Consider the following 19,257-nt stretch of genomic DNA (forward strand, 5'->3'; position numbering starts at 1 on the left):
ACACAAAACATAAGTTATAATATATGTACACATTTTAAACAAATTATATGAACATACTCAACCTAATAATTCAAGGCAGGCTTCAGGTTTGGGCTCTATCACTTTGCAATGGCATATATGATTTTCTAATTCTCAGAACTATAACATAGTAACAATTGCACACTGGTGAGAGATGCCACTGTAAAAAGACCACACACACACACAGTGAAACTCTGACTAGCTTTCTGCTGATAAATCTACACACCAAACAAGTTATTTCAACAACTACAGCACAGAGATCTGGTAAGCACTTGCCCCTTTAGTTTACCAAAAGCTCAGTAAGTGGTCTCTACAAGCAATGTAAGGGGTAAATCAAAATGAAATTTACACCCAATTTTACTATATATGTGCTCTTCATTCATACTAGGCTCCTGTTCCTCTCATAATTAACATGTCCAAAATAGGCGAGAGCACTAAACACCCCAAATATCCTTGGATTATTTGTCATTATTATAAGCAATACTTTGTATAGCCCTTGCACCTACACTGGTTACTTCCTAAAACCGCTCATATCAGTTGTTGCTACTACTTAAGTCGATTGGATGAGATCCTGTCTTATTTTCATGGGCAAGATTTAACGCAGGATGCTAAAAGCATCTACTACTTTTCCTTTAGCCTCTTCTAGGGTTTGGTGTTATTTCTTGCCTTCCCTGCCCAGGACTCATTTATTCTCCATTCATTAAATATGTACTAATTTACTATGAAGAGGGATAGGACTCCATTTCTAATATTCGGGGGCCTTAACCGTAAGAGACCAAACAAGTAGTCTTTATTAGTACAACTACGGTGAACTGCCAAGTTTTACTCCCTGACCGCAGTGTCACTAGTTGGAAGAACGAGGACACAGAGTTTGGTTAACTTTCCACTTATGACACCAGTCCATGCACGAAGCAAGAGTAAACCCCTCGGGCTGGGGGCGGCCCTGCAAGAGCTTCCGCCGGATCTGCCGACCTATCCGCGGCGCGGGCCGGTGGGCGGGGCTTGTGGAAGCCGAGGGAAGGGAAGGAGCGCTGGGAGGAGACCGCGTCGAGCCGGCCGCTGCAGCGGCGCGGAGGCAGGAAGCTCAGGCCACTGCCGCCGGGGCAATACACCCCCTTTTCGTTCCACCTCAAGGGGCAGGGGGCGGGGCGGAGGTACCTAGTTTCTGCCCCAGGTAGGTGAGGCTGTGATAGACCTTCTCGGCCGCGGCCAGGTGCGCCAAGGCCGCCAGCAGCGAGAGCCAGCTGGCCCCCGCGCTCTTGTTGGCTTCTCGTTCCTTCTCCACATTGTCCTTGGCCTTGTCGTAAGAGAAGATACCCAGGTGAGAGAAGAACGTCTCCAGCACCGCCTGTTCCACGGGGACCGGGGCGGCCAGCGGGATAGATTCCCCCATGCGAGCTGCGCTCCAGCTCGACCCACGTGGCTCCGCTCTCCCTCGCACTTCCGGGTTCTCAGGGAACGGGCGCGCGCCCCAGCTTGCGTGCGCGTCACCGCGCCGAGCGGCGGCGCTGGGGCCACAGCTAGGCCTCACAGGAGACGAGTAGGGCCCGAAGGAAGAAGGCCGCAGCTCCTGGACTCCCGCAGCGCTCCGGCCTCCGCTGCCCTGACTGTCCGAGCCTCCCGCGAAAACGGGCGGCGGCCAACTCGTGGCTCGCGGGAGCTGACGGCGTTCTGAGGGGAGCGGCGAGGCCCCACCCCGTGAACTTGCGTCAGCGTCGATGACGTCACGCTCTGCTGACGTCAGGCCGGCGTTCGTGGCTGGCCGAGGGAGAGGATGGCCCTGGGGGCGCTGCTCACCTGCGCTCTGGAAAGCTCTCCCCAGCCTTTAAACACCAACTCCAGGAAGTGGTTTATAGATGAGAAGCCTGACAGGAAAAGGTTTGTATTTGGTCTCTCATCAGATTTTCATCACCTAACACGCGTGTCATCGCTCAGCTTACCGCTCCGTCCATTCTGCGGTGTCAGGCCCTTGTTAATCAGCTGCGCCTGCGCCCTGGCTGGCTGCCTCGCTTAGGTTCGTCCATCCTGGCCATGCTACCATGTTCTCAGACTGAAGATAGATTAATGTAAGTTGGTGCGTTTTGGGAGACCAATTAGAAGTTCTTCGACATTTAAAGAAACACCATTAGCCGGGCATGGTGGCGCAGGCGTGCAATCCCAGCACTTGGGAGACTGAGGCAGGAGGATTACTGCCAGTTGTAGAACAGTCTGGGCTACAAAGTGAGCTGAAGGCCGGCCAGAACTTCAGAGGAAGGAGACCGTGCCTCAAAAAGACAACAACAAAAAAGAAAGACCATTAACCCACCTCATATATATATAACTTTGAAGCACATCCTAGTGTGCACTGAGTTTCTCCTTCTTTGTACATGCTTATTTTGTTAGACACTCAGTATTCAATCATGAATACAGGTCTCATTTAGGTTGTAAACTGCTCAGAGCAGAGACTAGAGTTCACTTACAGTGCAGTTTCATAATGGAAAGTACATGAGTAAGGCAATTGACTGTTTTCATGTTTTTCTCACATTAAAGCTGTTAGGCCACCACTGACTTAATGCTAATCCCATTGATCTAATTTGCATGATTTTATGTTGTACATTTGTTCTCAGCCCTCAGGAATGTGATTGTTTAAGCTCAGTCCTGTTGTGGTTATAAGGCAAAGTTTTCTTTGTGATAAAGATGAAAAAAGAGGGGCCGGGGAGATGGCTCAGTGGAATAAGCGCTTCCCTGGCAAGTGCAAGGGCCTGAGTTCGCTCCCCGGTTCCACAAAAAAAAAAAAAAAAAAAAGATGAAAAAAGAGCAAAGGTATCTTTGGAAGAAATGGGCTCTTTGAAGGAAAATGTAGTGGTTCTTGATGAGGGGATAGGACTTAGTAATCAAATACAGTGTAGCAGTAGCCCCAAAACAGACCATGAAAGAAATTACAAAGCTCATTAAACATACCCACATATTACTTATGAGAATTCCTTAGATGCTGAGTTTAGGTGGCACACACCTGTAAATTCAGCACTCAGAGGTTTAGCCAGGGGTCTCACAAGATGGAGCCCTGCCTCACAGATCAATGGCATAGCTTTCAATAGAAGTGAAGGAGACATGATTAACCATGTAGGAAAAGACTCAACTTTTTTCCTCCAATAAGGAATAAGTAAATGTATTTTTAAAACCCGTAAACAGTCTAGAAAAATACAAGTGAATGTTTTATTAATCTAAAGATAAGCTTTCTAATTATGAAAGAATTGGAAGAACTTTACAAAGCAGGTTGATTTGACCATAAATTTCAATTTTCATGTCAAGAGAGCAATTACAACCTGGGAAAAAGTGTTAGTAATACATATTAGAGGTTTAATGTTTAAAGTTTTAACATGCCAAGAACACTTTGAGACCAGTAAAAATAAAAGGACATGAATATACAAGTCCAAAAAGATGCATAAAACATTAGTAATTGTTTTTTAAAAGTTCAAACTCAGTAGTAATCAAATACAGATAAAACTATAGTTTATTTTGCATCTAACAAAAAAATATTTTAAAGTGCTGAGTCTATCTTTATTTACCCACACATACCCATATGAGAGAGAATGCACCAAAACCATGTATATGAATCAGGCAAAGAAAAACTTGTATTTTTTTTAAAAAAAATTTCATTTAGTTATTGGATAACAGAGTCTCACTGCAGTTCAGACTTGTAGTGATTCTTTTGTATGAGCCTCCCCAATGCTGGCATGCACCACCACGCCCAGTTCAGTGGCCAGAATGCACACCCAGGCTTCTGAGGCTAGCACAGCATGCAGTACTAGGATTGAAGCCAGGTCTTTGCACTTGCCAGGCAGGCACTTAGACTGGCGAGGTATCTCCCCAGCCTCTATTTCTAATATTTTGAAGAACCTACATACAGTTTTCCATAGTATACCAGTTTACATTCCCACTAACATTATACAAGGATTCCTTTTTCTCCACACCCTCAACAATCTCTTGTCTTTTTTATAATATCCATTCTAAGATTTGAGATATCTCAGGTTTGGTTTTCATTTTGCTGATGAGAGGTAATACTGAGTGTATTTTTATGTTCCTGTTGGTCATTTATGTGTCTATAGAATAGAAATGTCAGGCTGGTGAGATGGCTCAGTGGTCTAAAGCACCTACTTGGAACAAGCTTAGCAAAGCACAGGGACTGCGGTTCAATCCCCCGGCACCACATGCCAGCCAGCCCCGCCCCCTTGTGAGCTGAGCTGGCCACACACACACACACACACAAATAAATACAATTAAAAAAAAAAAAACAAATGTCTATTCGGGTCCTTTGCCCATTTTCAGTCAATTTATTTATTTGTTGTTAAAGTATATGAAAGACTCATACATTTGGGATTATTAATCCCTTATATGTGGTTTGGAAGTATTTTCTCCTTTACCATTGATTGCCTTGTCTTTTTCTTTTTTCTTTTTATTTTATTATTGTTTTGAGGCAGGGTTTTGCTGCACATTTCATATTACCCTTGAACTCACAAGGATCCTCTAGCCTCAGCCTCCTGAGTGCTGGGATTACAGGTGTGCACTACCAGGCCTGACACCTTTGCATTGTGTTGATTGTTTCCTTTGGTTTACAGAAGCTTTTTAGTTTATATAGTCTTGCTTGTTTATACTTTTGGAGTATAAGTATACTTTTTGTGCCATATCCAAAAATCATTGGCAAAACCAATATTAAAGACCTTCCCTTTATATGTTCTTGTAGAAATTTTACAATTTCAGAGCTTGTATTTAAGTTTTCAATTCATTTCAAGTTAATTTTTGTGGATAAGTATACAGTCCCATGCTATTGATGTATAGAGCTAGTTTTTCCAGTGTTATTTGTTGAAGAACCATCGTTTCCCCATTGCACGTTTTGGTGCTCTTGTAAAGACCAACTGATTATAAAGGGTTTATTTCAGAACTCTGTTCTGTTCCATTGGCCTGTATGTCTACTTATATGATAATACCATTACTGTTTTACCTTTGTAATATAGTTTGAGATAAAGAAGTGTGGTAACTTTAGCTTTGTTCTTTTGTTTTTCAGGTTCACTTTGGTTATTTAATGTCTTTTGTCATTTCTCTACAAAGGTTAGGATTTTTTCTTTTTCTGTTAAAAAAAAAACACTGCTGGAATTTTGATAGTGATTGTGTTTAATGTGGAGATTTCTTTGGTTAGTGCAAACACTTAAACAATGTTTAAAAAATGAATAAACAATGTTAATTCTCCAAGTCTATGAACATAGTATATCATTTGTTTATTTGTGCTTCCCTTAGGTTCTTTGATCAGTGAGTTATAATTTGTATTCTTCAGATCTTTCACTCCCTTAGATTACCCCTAATAATTGTTTTTGTTGCTATTGGGATTGTTTTCTTAATTTCTAATTCAGATAATTGATCATGGTGTCTGATCCTTTTAATGTGGTATTGAATTTGGTTTTTTCATATTTGTGGAGAATTTTTCCGTCTTTTCATCAGGGATATTAGATGTTCATTGGGACATTTTCTTATTTTCTTACCTAGCTTTGATATGGTGGTAGTAAACTCGTAAAATGAGTTTTGGAAATACTCCTTTAGTTTTGGAAGAATTGCATAAATTCTTTATTTTTTTTTTTAGGTTTTAATTTTATTTATTTTTATTTATTTATTTGTGTGTGTGTGTGGCCAGCTCAGCCCACCAGGGGGCGGGGCTGGCTGGTGTGTGGTGCTGGGGGATTGAACCATGGTCCCTGTACTTTGCTAAGCTTGTTCTAAGTAGGTGCTTTAGACCACTGAGCCATCTCACCAGCCCTGCATTAATTCTTTAAATGCTTGGTAGAATTCATCTGAGAAGCATCTGGCCATAGATTTTTCCTTTGGGGGAGATTTTTTTTTCTTTTTTTGGTACTGGGGATCAAACTCAGGACCTTGTGCTTGTCAGGCAGGCACTGTGCCACTGAGCTATATCCCCATCCTTGGGGATATTTTTTGATTACTACTTCAATCCTCTTTGTCCTTATTGCTCTATTTAGATGTTCTGGTTTTTTTTAAGATTTTTTTTTTTTTATTTTTTTTATTTTTTAGGGAAGGATCTGCGGGGTGGTCAGGATCTCAGTACTAGACCGGACTCATAGTGACCTGCCTCTTTACAGCCTCCCAAGAGCTGGGATTACAGGCATGCACCACCACACCCAACCTCAATTGTGAACCCCCAGCCCCTGAGCCTGCTCTTTTAAGATTTAGTCTTCAGAGGCTGTATACTTGTAGAGTTAGAATGATACTTCTGAATTTAGTGAATGTTTATTAAATGTGATTGGCATATTTTTGTTTTGTTTTGTTTTGTTTTGTTTTGTTTATGTATTTGGTTGTTACAGGGTTTCACGATGCAGCTCGGACTCCTGGCAATCCTCCTGCTTTCAGCCTCCGCAGTGCTGGGATTACAGTGTTATCACTAGGCCCAGACTGTGATCAGCTCAGCCTACTCTGGGGACAGGGCTGGCATGGCATGTGGTGCCATGGATTGAACCACGGTTCCCACACTTTGCCTAAGCTTGCCTAAGCAGGCACTTTAGTCCACTGAGCCATCTCACTGGCCCGGGCATATTCTTGTTTTTGTGAGAACACTGTATTATAGGATGTCAAATTTATGACATGTTAGGCTATTAAAACATTAAAGTTATAAAGCAAACATTAATTTGAGTGATTACATGGTTCAGCCCATAAACAGGATATTTTGCATAGCAGCATAAATACTTGATTGATGATATGAACTATTGCTACATAATAAATATCCTCAAAATTTAGTGACTTAAGATAAAAATCATTCACTATCTCATAATTTCAGAGAGTCAGGAATTCAAGTGTTACTGTGGAACGTTTGTCTCAGTTTCTTAAAAGGTTGCAGTCAGGTATTTGCAAGGACTGTTCATCTGAAGCCTTGGCTGATGATGGAGAATCCACTTTCAAAGTGATTCTTACATGTTTGATGAGTTGGCAAAGATTGTTGGCCACATGGGCCTCTCCACAGAGCTACTTGAATGTCCTCACAAACATGCAGCTGACTTACTTGGGAGCAAGTGAATAATCAAGGAGACCAGAGCAAGAGCTACAATACCTTCTGTGACTAAGCCTTTGAATTCACATATCATCTCTGCCATATTCAGTGCTAACTTGAGTTGAATTTGAGCAGGGGATTACTGAAGGGCATCAGTGCTGTGGAAGCAAGGATCATTGTAGACTATCCCCTGGAGACTGGCTGCTACAAATTATGGAATTTCCACCACAGAGAATGATATGTCATCTTAAAAGTGTCTAAAGGTTAGAAATTCTCAACTGCTTTCAGTAATATGTTGTTGCTCATAATGTTCCTTCTTAGTTTTAGGCCAAGTGTCTCCTGCTAGGTCTAGGCCAAAAAAAAAAAAAAAAAAATCAATAGAATTCATTAGATGTTCTTTACAGATCTGTGAAAATACAAATAGTGACAGTACTTACGACAAAATCATTTTAGTTACAACAAACCATTTCGAGGGCAAATGAACACAAAGAATAGAAAAAGGCATTTATTCTTTCATTTATTGACTAAATAATAGACCAAGTTATATTTATGATTAGTATACATAATGCAGCGTATACTAAAAATTATTTTATACTTTAATACTTAATGCTAGTTAATTACTACTAAAACATTATTTGGATGTATTTCTCTTTACCTAACCTATTTTCTGAGCATAACATAATAGGCAGCTTAAGTTACCTAGAAATTAAAACACAGTCACAGAGGGACTAGGCTCTGAAAAAAGGTATCATAAATAAATTTAAAAAAATAAAATAAAGATGCAAGAAGTGTGGCTGAAGGCAAATCTGAAATAGGCCAGTCCCCAAGATGCAGTCACTGGGTCTTTGTGCTTCCCTAAGTGTTAAACACTAACTTGGAATTATATCTTAATTGATATCATCTGGTCCAGTAAAGTCCAGGTAGGCATTAATTAGCCAGATGGGTGACTAGAGCATCAGACCCATTGCTTCCCAAAAATACCTTTTTTTTTTCTAGGTACCCTCGCTACATGACCCACTTCTCAGTCAGACCAATTATTAGCTAAGCATCTCTACTTATAATCTCTACTTATAATCCTATAGGTTGATGTCAGTTTGACCCACATTGTACTCACCTTGTAACTGTTGTATAAATTACTTCTGATGAAGGGCCTCAGTGGCCAAATACTTACCAAACACCTCCTGTGTCTCAGGAGCTATTCCTGTTTCCCAATAAGCCTTTCCTACTCTTAACCGCCATTGTCCTTTGGAATTCATTCTTTGATTTCAGGAGACATAAACTTGGTGTATTTGACGTCTAGCAACTTGGGAGTTATGTTTTCCCGTATATCAATAAAAACACTAACAAAAAAACTGTCACTCATTAGCACTAACTGTGTACCAGATCACACACATTATCACTAATCTCCCTATGTGTCAAGCAGTTGTACCTTTCTACATTGATTACATTATAATCAAATGTATAGGAAAATGAAGGTCCTATAAATTTAAGTAACTTTTTCAAATGGACAAAGCCAGTGACTGGTAAGGCTGAAGTACAAATGGAGATCTGTCTTTCCTCCACAAACATGGATACTGTTAGGGAATTATCCCCATGCACTGAGCTTACCTGAATATGAGTAGTAGGAGACTTCGCATTGTAAGTCAATTTTATATAGATTATTTCTGCAGTTACCTCCCTTACTGTATCAAGAGTGTGACTGAAATTTTTCAATGAGTGTGATTGACTTTTCAGTGAAAAATCCTTTTTGGCTTCCTAAAAGGAAAGAAGTACTTACGGTAGAACAGCCTTTTCAAATTTTCTTTTCAGGTTATTAGCTAAAAATTCTACTTACTTAGAAATTCACTTACCACTTAACTTTCAACTGAATACTTTTCCTTTTGTATGTAAAATAATATCCAACAACACAGACATATATGCACTTCTTTACACTTAGCTCTTCCCATTTCTTTTACCTCATTGTAATGAGATAATTGAAATTAGGATAAGGGGACTACTGCAGTATTGGGATGAAGAACTCATCCATGTTCAAGAACAAAATACTATTTTAGATCTATTTTCTAACCATTGACTAAAGGTTCTTAAACTGTACTGTTTCAGATGGTAGCTGCTAATAGCATGTGGCTGTTTATATGTAAGTGAATGAAGAGCTAAAACTGGAAATCGAGTTCCTAGTTGTACTGGCCACAGTTGAAATGTTTACTGGCCACCTGTGGCTAGTGATTACTGTTCTGGACAGCACAGATACAAAAAATTCTGTCAGCCTAAAACATTCCGGTGAGCAGTGCTAGAAAGAATGTCATAAAAGAATTTCTCAGATCAGATAGAACAATATAAATCAAGATGAACAGCCAGGCCTGTGTATTATTATTTTAAATGATATTTCACAGTTTCATTCTTCTTGACAATATCTACATTTAGATTTCCTTTTTAAATTGCATATCTCTATATTAGATAGTAAATAAATTTTCCTATGATTATTTTGTAGGTATAAATTAAATACAAAGTAGACTGGCAATATAGCTCAGTGGTAAAGTGATTGCCTAGCATAGAGGAGTCCTTAGGTTCTATCCTCCACTGGAAAAAAATCTCAGCACAAAATAAGTAAATTTTATTGAGTACTTTAGAAATAGCACTGAGTGCTTTGGTTCATTTGAACCTTAGAACAATTCTGTGTCCATTTTGACAGATTTGGAAAATTTAAGAATTATAGAGAAAGTCACCCTTAATTCCCAAACTCAACAGTAATCACTGTTGCCATTTAGAGTGAATTCTGTGGTGTTGCCCAGATCCCAAGGTATGTCTGCCAGGAATTTTCGGCTGTTGATGTCTCACAGTTGAGTTCCTGTCCAAACTGGCCTTCTGTGAAGGAAAGTGCCTCACCCAAGGTTATAACCTCTTTTGGGGGCAGCCCAAATCCAGTAACTGGTCAGTTGTGTGTGTACAAAGGCACGGTTCCTCAGCTGGGGTGATAAGAAACATCCTAGTGCTAGAGTGACCTGTGATGGCAGTTAAAGCCTCTGTGGAAGCTGTCCTGTACTTGACCTTCTCCCTCCAGCTAATCCTGCTCATCTGACAGGTGCTGCTCCAGGGAGCACTCTTCTGTAAACCTGCTACACGTAAATCTCTGCCTCAGTCTGTATCTGGAAAACCCAACCAGAGTCAACATTTTGGGAAATGATTGCAATTTTATCTTTTTTGTGTGTGTGTGTGAATGTAAATTTTTTAAATCTAAGTGTATTTTACTCTTGGACAGGGATCCCAGTAACAAAACAACAAAAACAAGTTCTAACCATTAAAAGGTGAGTTTAAACTATAATGCTAATTACTTGGTGGGCTAAGATAGGATTATAAGTATGAGGACAGCCTGGGCAATTTACTGAGATCCCATCTCAAAAAAGTAATTTTTAGGGGCTGGAGAGATGGCTCAGTGGTCTAAAGCACCTACTTAGAACAAGCTTAGTAAAGCACAGGGACCGCGGTTCAATCCCCCAGCACCACATGCCAGTCAGCCCCGCCCCCAGGTGGGCTGAGCTGGCCACACACACACACACACACACTCCAAATAAAATGTAAAAATAAATAAATAAATAATTTTTTAAAAAAAAAGTAATTTTTAGAAGACTCAGTGATGGAGGATGGGGACTAAGTGCCTGCCTGGCAAGCACAGGGGCCAAGATTCCATCCCAGGCACCACATGCCATGCCAGCCCCACCCCTGGGCACACTGTGCTGCCCACCGAGTCCCGGAGTGGTAGTGCAGGCCTGTAATCCCAGTGCTGGGCAGGCTGACACAGGAGGATCACTATGAGTCTAAATTGTACCAAATAAATAAATAAATAATTTTTAAAAAATAAAAAGACTCAGGGCCACCCAAATAGCTCAGCGGATTAAAGCACCTGCAAACAGGCTCAGGGGGCAGGGTTTCGATCCCCAGGCCTCCCTGCCCCAAGGGCATGCTGAGACAGCAATTGAGACTGGATGTGGTGGCACGCAACTATAATCCCAGCTCTTGGGTAGCTGTAAACAGGTGGATCAGTATGAGTCTGATCTAGTAGTGAGACCCCTGAACACTCTGTAGACCCTTCTCTAAAATACAAAAAAAAAAAGACTCACTAATGTAGTACTTGCCTAACTTGTAGGGCCCTTGGTTCAATTCACATATTGAAAAAAATATATATATGCATGCATATATGTGTTTAGATTTTCTGTTATTTGCACTAAAATATCACTATTCCTCACATTGTTAGAAATTAAGTGATTAACATATTTATAAATACTTAAATAATAGTAACATAAAAATCAAGGAAAGAATTAGTATTCCACGTTACTAACATTTCTGGTTCTGGGAGGGAAAGTATTAGAATTTCTGTTTCTTGAATTTATGTAGCTCTGTCCTTAACTTGTGTATTTCTTTTTCTTGGGGGAAGAACAGAGAAACAATTTACATAGTGTTCGTAAGCCTATTTCCATAAGCTATCTTGGATAAATTGTAATTATATTATATGTACTAAATCTGGATAGGAATAATCATCTTCCTTTTCGCATAAATCTTTTTATTAGTTTCTCCTGTTAGTACTTTTCAAAGTCAATAGTTGATAAAAACAAATAGAACTTTAATAAACAGAACCTTTCCCCTCAAATAGGATATTTTAGCAAATATGCTACCTCTTATTATTCATATCTGCTAGTACAGTACAAGGTTTGTTTTGAAGCAAGGACTGTGTGTACTGGTTGCATTGTAGATTGTTATAAATTAACCTTCCATATGTTTACCAGAAACTCAATGTCTCGGGTACATTTTACTCGTTGCTGGGACAAAATGTCTAACACCCAAAATTAAGAAAAGAAAGATTTATTCAGCTCACAGTTAGTGGAGGTTTCAGTCCATACTTCAGTCCATGCTCTAAGACAGATTAGCACATTGCAGAGAACAGCAGTTCATGGTGGCAGAAAACAGCAAAGTAAAGGGAGGAGACACAGATGCAGCTTCTTGCAAGCCTCTCCCTTCCATGCTGACTGCAAAGACCAAGGCTCCTCCGAGAAAGTGGCAACCTTCTTTCAATGATGACTGCAGACTAGAGTTCCTCCGAGGGCGTAGCATGCAGAATCCTTCCTCAACCCCTTTATATACCCGTTTTGTGCAGAGTCACTCTATGACTGCTCTCCACACCCTAGGGAGGGGCCTCCCACTGAGCCAATCCAGCCGAGATTCTGACCCCTCAAGTTGACACAATGTATCAACCACCATACTCAGCATGGTCTCCAGGGTTAAAATGTTCATGAAGAACCAAAGAATCTGAACTGAACAATCATGTCAAGTAAAAAGAGGAACTACCAAAATGAAAAACAGATACTGAAATTGTTTTTGTGTGTAGCTTCCTATTGGCACATACTTCCCAGTGCAAAGACCTGAATCTCGTGAACCTACCTCCCTATGCCTACTTACTCAGTAAGTCTTGAGTCTGCCTCTAATTCTACATCACCAGAAATACAGAGTTGCCTCGTTCTGACCCCAAGCAAAAGATGGAGATGTGTTTGGGTACTGTTTGAAACCAGAGTACCTAGACATGAAGTATCGAAGAGAGAAATGCTCCTGACATTCCTCCTAGCATTTTAGGACAAAAGACGGCTCTGGACCAGGCCAGACTACCAGCAAGTTGCCTTAAAAAGAATGAAATCAATTGGAAATTTTAAAAAAATTTAACAGTACTGGAAGTGAAAACCTTGGGCCTTGCACATGCTAGAGTGTTCTGTCACTGGCCTCCATCCACAGGTCTTTATTTTTTTAATTTTCATACAGGGAAAGGCCTCAAACTTGTGATCCTTCTGCTTTAATCTCTCAAGTAGGTGGGATGACACATATGTGCCCATAGCACCCAGAAAATAAGTGGTTTTTTGAGACAGAATCTCAGCATATAATGAGATTGCCTCATAGCCCATGGTGACCTCAAATTCAGTGATACAAAACTGCAGTGTTTATTAAAAGTATAGTTTAAAATTACTATTTTTCTTGTCAGTAATACCTCTCCCTTAGTCTTCCAAGTGTAAGGATGACACATTATATTCCAACACACCCAGCTTAAGTTATTTTTTAAAGTAACTAAACTGGACTTTCCGAGTAGGGAGGGCAAAGAGCAACTCCTTATTTGGCTGAGTACTTTTGCCTCATCTCATCAGCTATGAATCCTGCCTTAGAACTTGGCTCCTAGTACAGTCACATCATGACATGTATATTCAGTTTGAAAAACACAAGGGATTTTTCCTTCAGTATTTTGATCTTTTGATATTGCATATGCTTTCAGCACTTTATCTCAAAGCTCATCAAATTGTGGTGGAATTTAAGATGATTTTATTATTTTAAATGTTACAAAAGAGCCGGGCATAGTGACGCATGTATGTAATTCTAGCACTGAAGAAGCTGAGGCAGGAGGATCACTGTAAGTTTAAGGACTAATTGAATTGAATTTTGAGGGCTAATTGAATTCAAAACATGCCTGCACTACATAGTGAGATCCTGTCTTAAAAAAAAAAACAGAAAAAAAAGAAAAGAAATTTCATGTGACTCACAAAGCCTAAAACCACACTGGTTCCTTGTGGAAAATAATCGTTTGTTTTCTGATCTTTGCAAGCTGTATTATTCATAACATGTTTTGCATTTGTTTACTCCATTGGTGTGTTAGGTACAAGAAATAGGAAACACTTTTTGGTAAAAAGAGATTTAACACAGGAGCTCACATAATCGTTGAAAGATCACTTAGCAAACCTCCAGGAATGATTCCTAAAACAAGATTGTTGACAGTTGGGGGCCGGGGGCTGCTATCTCTCAAATAATCTGAAAAATTACAGACAATGTCACACACCTATACCACACCTGAAGGGGTTGTGGCTAGAGGGAACAAATTCAAGCCCCATCTGGGCAACTTAGCTGGACTCTCTTCTTGTTTTTGTTTTTTGAGACAGAGTCTCTGTGTAGTTCAGGCTGGCCTTGAACTCCCTGTGTAGCCCAAGCTGGCTTCACATTTGCTGTGATCCTTCTGCCTCCCGAATACTAGGATCAGAATTTAAAATAAAAAGAGCTAGTGATGTAATTAAGTGGTAGACCACTGCTGGGTTCAATTCCCAGTGCAGGAGAAAAAAAAAAAAAAAGGGAGTCTGATATGTCTATTAGACTGTTGAGTTCAAGGACACCCAACTGAAGCAGGGATATACGGGAGTTTCTGTTGCCCTACAACTATCTCTCCACACCCACATAGTTACTACTTAGACACTGACATAGTCCTGCAGAAAAGCCGAATGTGTGTCCACAACTGAGTTTGCCAACAGAAACAAAACAGATGGCTATAGCCTGGGATCTACCTTTCAAATACACGAAATTGGCAGATACAGAACTTTAGGTAAAGGAGGTGGAACAGTGTTATTTATCTTTTTTTAGGTCCTGAAAAGTTAAGGTGAAGGACCTAATATAACTGGTTTGTAGCTTTAGGCTGTTTTGAACTACTTTGGCCAATTCATCTTTTCATTTAAGAAATGTTCTCTGATGCTCCATTCCCTACCTCCATTCTTACTGGATTTGATGCCCTTCTGTGCATTGTAGCTCTTAGCCCTAGCTCTGCAATATATTTGTATTAGTTTAGGGTTCACTAAAGGAATGGATTTAATATAAAATATTTGTATATATGTTACACAAATGATTTCCTAGGTAGACTTTCACGATCAGAAGTGGAAGAGTCCCAGTGGCTGCCTGCCAGATCCGTGGTGGAAAAGGGAAAATGACTTTGTTCTAGAGGGCTGGAGGGTGCAGTTGAGGTTCCAAATCTCTGCAGACTTCAGGTGTGAGACTGGGAAAGCCAAAGAATCTGCTTTCAAAGCCTGGAAGAACTGGAAGATGGCTCCTCTGAAGACAAAGGGCACACTTCCTTCTTTCCCTTTTTATTTCATCCAGCCTACAAGCTGATTGGTTGGTGCCTACACAGCCAGGATGGGCCCTCCCTCTTTAGTTTGAGGCCTACATGTCAGTCATCCACAGAAGCACCCAGAGCTTAACAACCTGCAAGATGGTTCTTATTCAAGTCAAGTTGATACATCACAGTTAATGATCACAGTACTTATCATCCTATTTCATTATATTTTGATTTCTTGCTACTTCATCCACTGGACTGGTTCTTTGAAAACAGAAACTCAGTCTTATTCATTGTGTAGAGAAAAAATGTGTAATGTATGTGGAGGGAGAAGGAGGAAGGAGAAATAGAAAGAAAGAAAATGTATTATATGTGTGTATCAACTCCACATGGCAAATGTGATCATGTACCCTAAATGCACAATACTAATAAAAATAAAAGGGGCTGGGGAGATAGTTCAGTGGAATAAGTGCTTGCCTGGCAAGTGCAAGGTCTTGAGTTCAATCCCTGGTACCACCAAAAAATAATAATAAAATAAAAATAAAAGATCAGGCATAGTGGCACATGCCAATAATTCCAGCACTTGGGGAGCTGAGGCAGGAGGATTGACAAAAATTCAAGGACTTCCTGGGCTACCCAGTAAGTTCAGGGGCAGCGTGAACTACACAGCGAGACCCTATCTCAAAAAAACCAAAACCATAATAAATAAAAAAGGATAAGTAATGCATATATTTTACAATTGCAGAGAGCTTTTCTTCTCCCGTTTTCTTTTTTATGCTCTTGTACTCTGATATCTATATATAGTGGAACCTTAGTAGATGTTATTAACTTTCTTTTTGACAAAGTAAAGAGTTCTGCCAATACTCTATAGAGTCTTACTCTGATACTGTATACATATATAGATTAATAAATGCTATGGAGGAGCTAATGCTTGAATAGTTTCCACCTGTATAATATATGAAATATATGAAATGCTTTAAATCCATTATCTCATTTAACACATATATTCAAATAAAAACAGACTTTTTATTCTAGTTTTATAGATGAAGAAACTAGGCCTTTGAAAAGGTAGCTATGTAGTAATTGACAAAACTGGGACTCATCAATATCTGAGTAATACCAAAATCTGTCCCCTTAATCATTATGATGAAGTAAGATGGCCACTATCAAGCGTGTGCTGTGCATGGGAGGACTAGCAGAAGAGGTGGACGACAAAGTTCTTCATGCTGCTTTTATTCCTTTTGGAGACATCACAGATACTCAGATTCCTCTGGATTATGAAACAGAAAAGCACTGAGGTTTTGCTTTTGTTGAATTTGAGTTGGCAGAGGATGCAACAGCAGCTATTGACAACATGAATGAATCTGAGCTATTTGGACAGACAATTTGTGTCAGTTTGGCCAAACCAATGAGAATTCAAGAGGGCTCTTCCAGACCAATTTGGTCAGATGATGACTGGTTAAAGAAGTTTTCTGGGAAGACTCTTGAAGAGAATATAGAGGAAGGAGGGGCAGAAACTCCCAAGGTAGAAACCCAGGAGGGAGAGCCCCATGCAAAACAGACCTGGTCAAGTCCTCAGGTGTACATGGATATCAAGATTGGGAACAAGCCATCCCGCTGTATCCAGATGCTCCTGTGTTCTGATGTCGTGCCCATGACGGCAGAGAATTTCCACTGCCTGTGCACCCATGAAAAGGGCTATGGCTTCAAGAGAAGCATCTTCCACCACATCATCCCCCAGTTCACATGCCAAGCTGGGGATTTCACAAACCACAATGGCACTGGGGGCAAGTCCATCTACAGGAAGAAGTTTGATGATGGAAACTTTATACTCAAGCACAGGACCAGGCTTCCTTTCCATGGCCAACTCTGGCCCAAACACAGGTGGCTCCCAGTTCTTTCTGACCTGTGACAAGACGGACAGGCTGAATGGCAAGCATGTGGTGTTTGGGGAGGTCACCAAAGGCCTGGATGTCTTGTGACAGATTGAGGCCCAGGGTAGCAAGGATGGGAAGCCAAAGCAGAAGGTGATCATCACTGACTGTGGGAAGTACATGTGAGGTGGACCTGGACTGGTGGGAGTACTGTTTCCCTCTCTAGCTCCCCGTGTGTCCTGTGGGAAGTGGGCAGCACTGTGTCTAGGCTCTTCCTCAGGGCCAGCTTGGAACAGCAACTTTGGAGCACGGCCTGGATTTGATCTGGGCTCCTACCAGGTGCACTATGTGCCTGTGGCCAGTACGGTACTGCCCTCCCCACCAAGGATAGCTGAGTGTGTCCACTCGCTTTTCCAGTTGTAGCTACCAAGTCTGCCCTGGCCCACCTGAGGCTCCTAGACACTTTCTTTTCAAAAATTCTGATTCTTATTTTTTAAAAAATTATTATGATAATAGTGATTGTAATAGTGAAGACTGCTTCCAGACATTGTGCTGGACATTTTACATATGCTGTTTCAAGTTACATATTTTCTTGCACCTGATTGCTATTCTTCAACAGTTGTTACATAAAGTAGGATATACACAAATCTTGATATCTGTGATCTATTCCTGGGTCTTTGAATTTGCTTTACCACCTTAGGTAAACTGCTAACTCATCTAGGTTAATAATTATATTAGTTCCAAAATTCCTCAATTCTACCTTTCCTTTCATTCCATAAGTATTACTTCCTTATAAGAAAGCTTAATGCACCCTCTAAACTTAAGCTCCTGTAGAAGCTTGGCTTTGTTTTATAGTCTTCTCATATCTTCACTAGTATCTGGTCTAGTGCTCTATCTACTATACAACAGGCCCTAATGGTTGTATGTGGGCAGCCATTAACTGGTATCCATTTTATAATAGTGTCAGCCATTTTCTTAAGTTTCTATTCCCCTGCTAAGTTAAGTTTCTGGTCCTTCCCGCCTTGCCCATTCCTGTGAATCACGTGCTATGTCCCAGGGGTGGGACCTTCCTCCATTGCCTAGATACCTGCTGATGTCAAGAGCCAAGACTTCCTCATTCCTACACTCCCTATATATACCCAGCACCTCCCCTGAATAAACGAGACTTGATCAGACTCTCCTGTCTTGTCTCCATTTCTCGTGTCTCCTGTCCTTTGTCCCCTCCTCCATTCCCCGCTCCTCTCCTAGGCGACCTTTGTTGACTGACCCGCGGGTTGGGACAGTTGTGTATATACTATAGTTACATAGATACAGGTTGAGATCTGTCCAAGGGAAAATAACCACTTTGCAAGAAGTTGTGCATATTGTCATTTGTTACCTTCCTTTGAAGATGACATTCAGGTGTATTTTAGGGCTGCCATAGAGAAATCAGCACTCAAGACCTTTGGAAACATTTTCATGTAGTCTTAGATTCTTGTCCTTAAAGCAGAGCTTTAGTCACTGCCCATTCAGTTATAAGTGACTCTTATAACTGAATGCAGGAAGTTTTCTTTTGTGAAATTATGCTGAATCCATATAAAAACATCGTGGCTTATGGACCATGACAGATGTGACAGTTTTCTACAGGGAATCAGTTCTTATCCTGCCTCTTGTCTCTTACAGGACAAGTAAGAATGACAAAGCATTCCATTGCTTTTCCAAATTAACATAAACGATTGAAGCTTGGTTCTTGAGCCGTAAGAAAAAACCTCCCAGACTGTGTCCATGTACTTTTGATCCACTTTTCTTTAAGGACTCAGTACAGAGCAAATCAACAGAGGAAATTGGAAACTGATATTTAGAAAACTTCACCTGGGATAGACATGTGGCTCAGTAGTAGAACACTGGCCTAGTATATACAAGATGGGGCTTAATCCCTCCACCAGAAAAGAAAGAAAAAAAACTCTAAAACCTATTCATATGCTCATCTCTGCATTTCTTAGTAACTGTCATCATGGCACCAAGGCAATTTGACAAAGGTAGCTTCTTACCACTACAGACAAAGGAGAGAGATTAGCAGCTGATTGCAAACTGTCTATTAAATTGTGTTGTCCTATATCCCTAGCAGTTACCCTTTGTCACTTTTCTTTCTAATAGCATCAAGCATGGTGCTAGGAGTGTATTAGGCAAATACATATTGCCTGAGTTAAATGAATGGTATTTCTGCTGTGTCTTCCTTTCCAAGCTATGGAAAGTTACCCAGGTAGAAATTTGATTTAGAAGAATGGGTCCTACCTTTGTCTGCAGGATCAAATCTAGGCTGTATTCCTAACTGGACTGGCCCAATATAGATTTCAAATTGAAGAGGTAAAAGATTAAGAAGTGGCCAGGGAGATGGCTCGGTGGAATAAGCGTTTCCCTGGCAAGTGCAAGGGTCTGAGTTCAATCCCTGGTTC

General features: G+C 40.5%; 1 protein-coding gene and 1 pseudogene across 1 annotated transcript in view; one reads left to right on the top strand and one right to left on the bottom strand.

Moving 5' to 3' along the window:
• The window catches only part of CUNH12orf66 (chromosome unknown C12orf66 homolog), a 26,644-nt gene extending 24,453 nt beyond the window's left edge, over positions 1-2,191 (bottom strand). The window contains exon 1 of the mRNA XM_004632124.3: positions 1,177-2,191. Within this exon, the coding sequence (XP_004632181.1) occupies positions 1,177-1,411 (235 nt within the window). The 5' untranslated portion in view covers positions 1,412-2,191. The remainder of the gene's footprint in view (positions 1-1,176) is intronic.
• Positions 2,192-16,104: 13,913 nt separating this feature from the next.
• Positions 16,105-17,773, top strand: LOC101584024 (annotated as a pseudogene).
• The last annotated feature ends 1,484 nt before the right edge of the window (positions 17,774-19,257 follow it).

Source organism: Octodon degus, unplaced genomic scaffold (assembly GCF_000260255.1).
Source record: "Octodon degus isolate 3935 unplaced genomic scaffold, OctDeg1.0 scaffold00047, whole genome shotgun sequence".
Taxonomy (NCBI): domain Eukaryota; kingdom Metazoa; phylum Chordata; class Mammalia; order Rodentia; family Octodontidae; genus Octodon; species Octodon degus.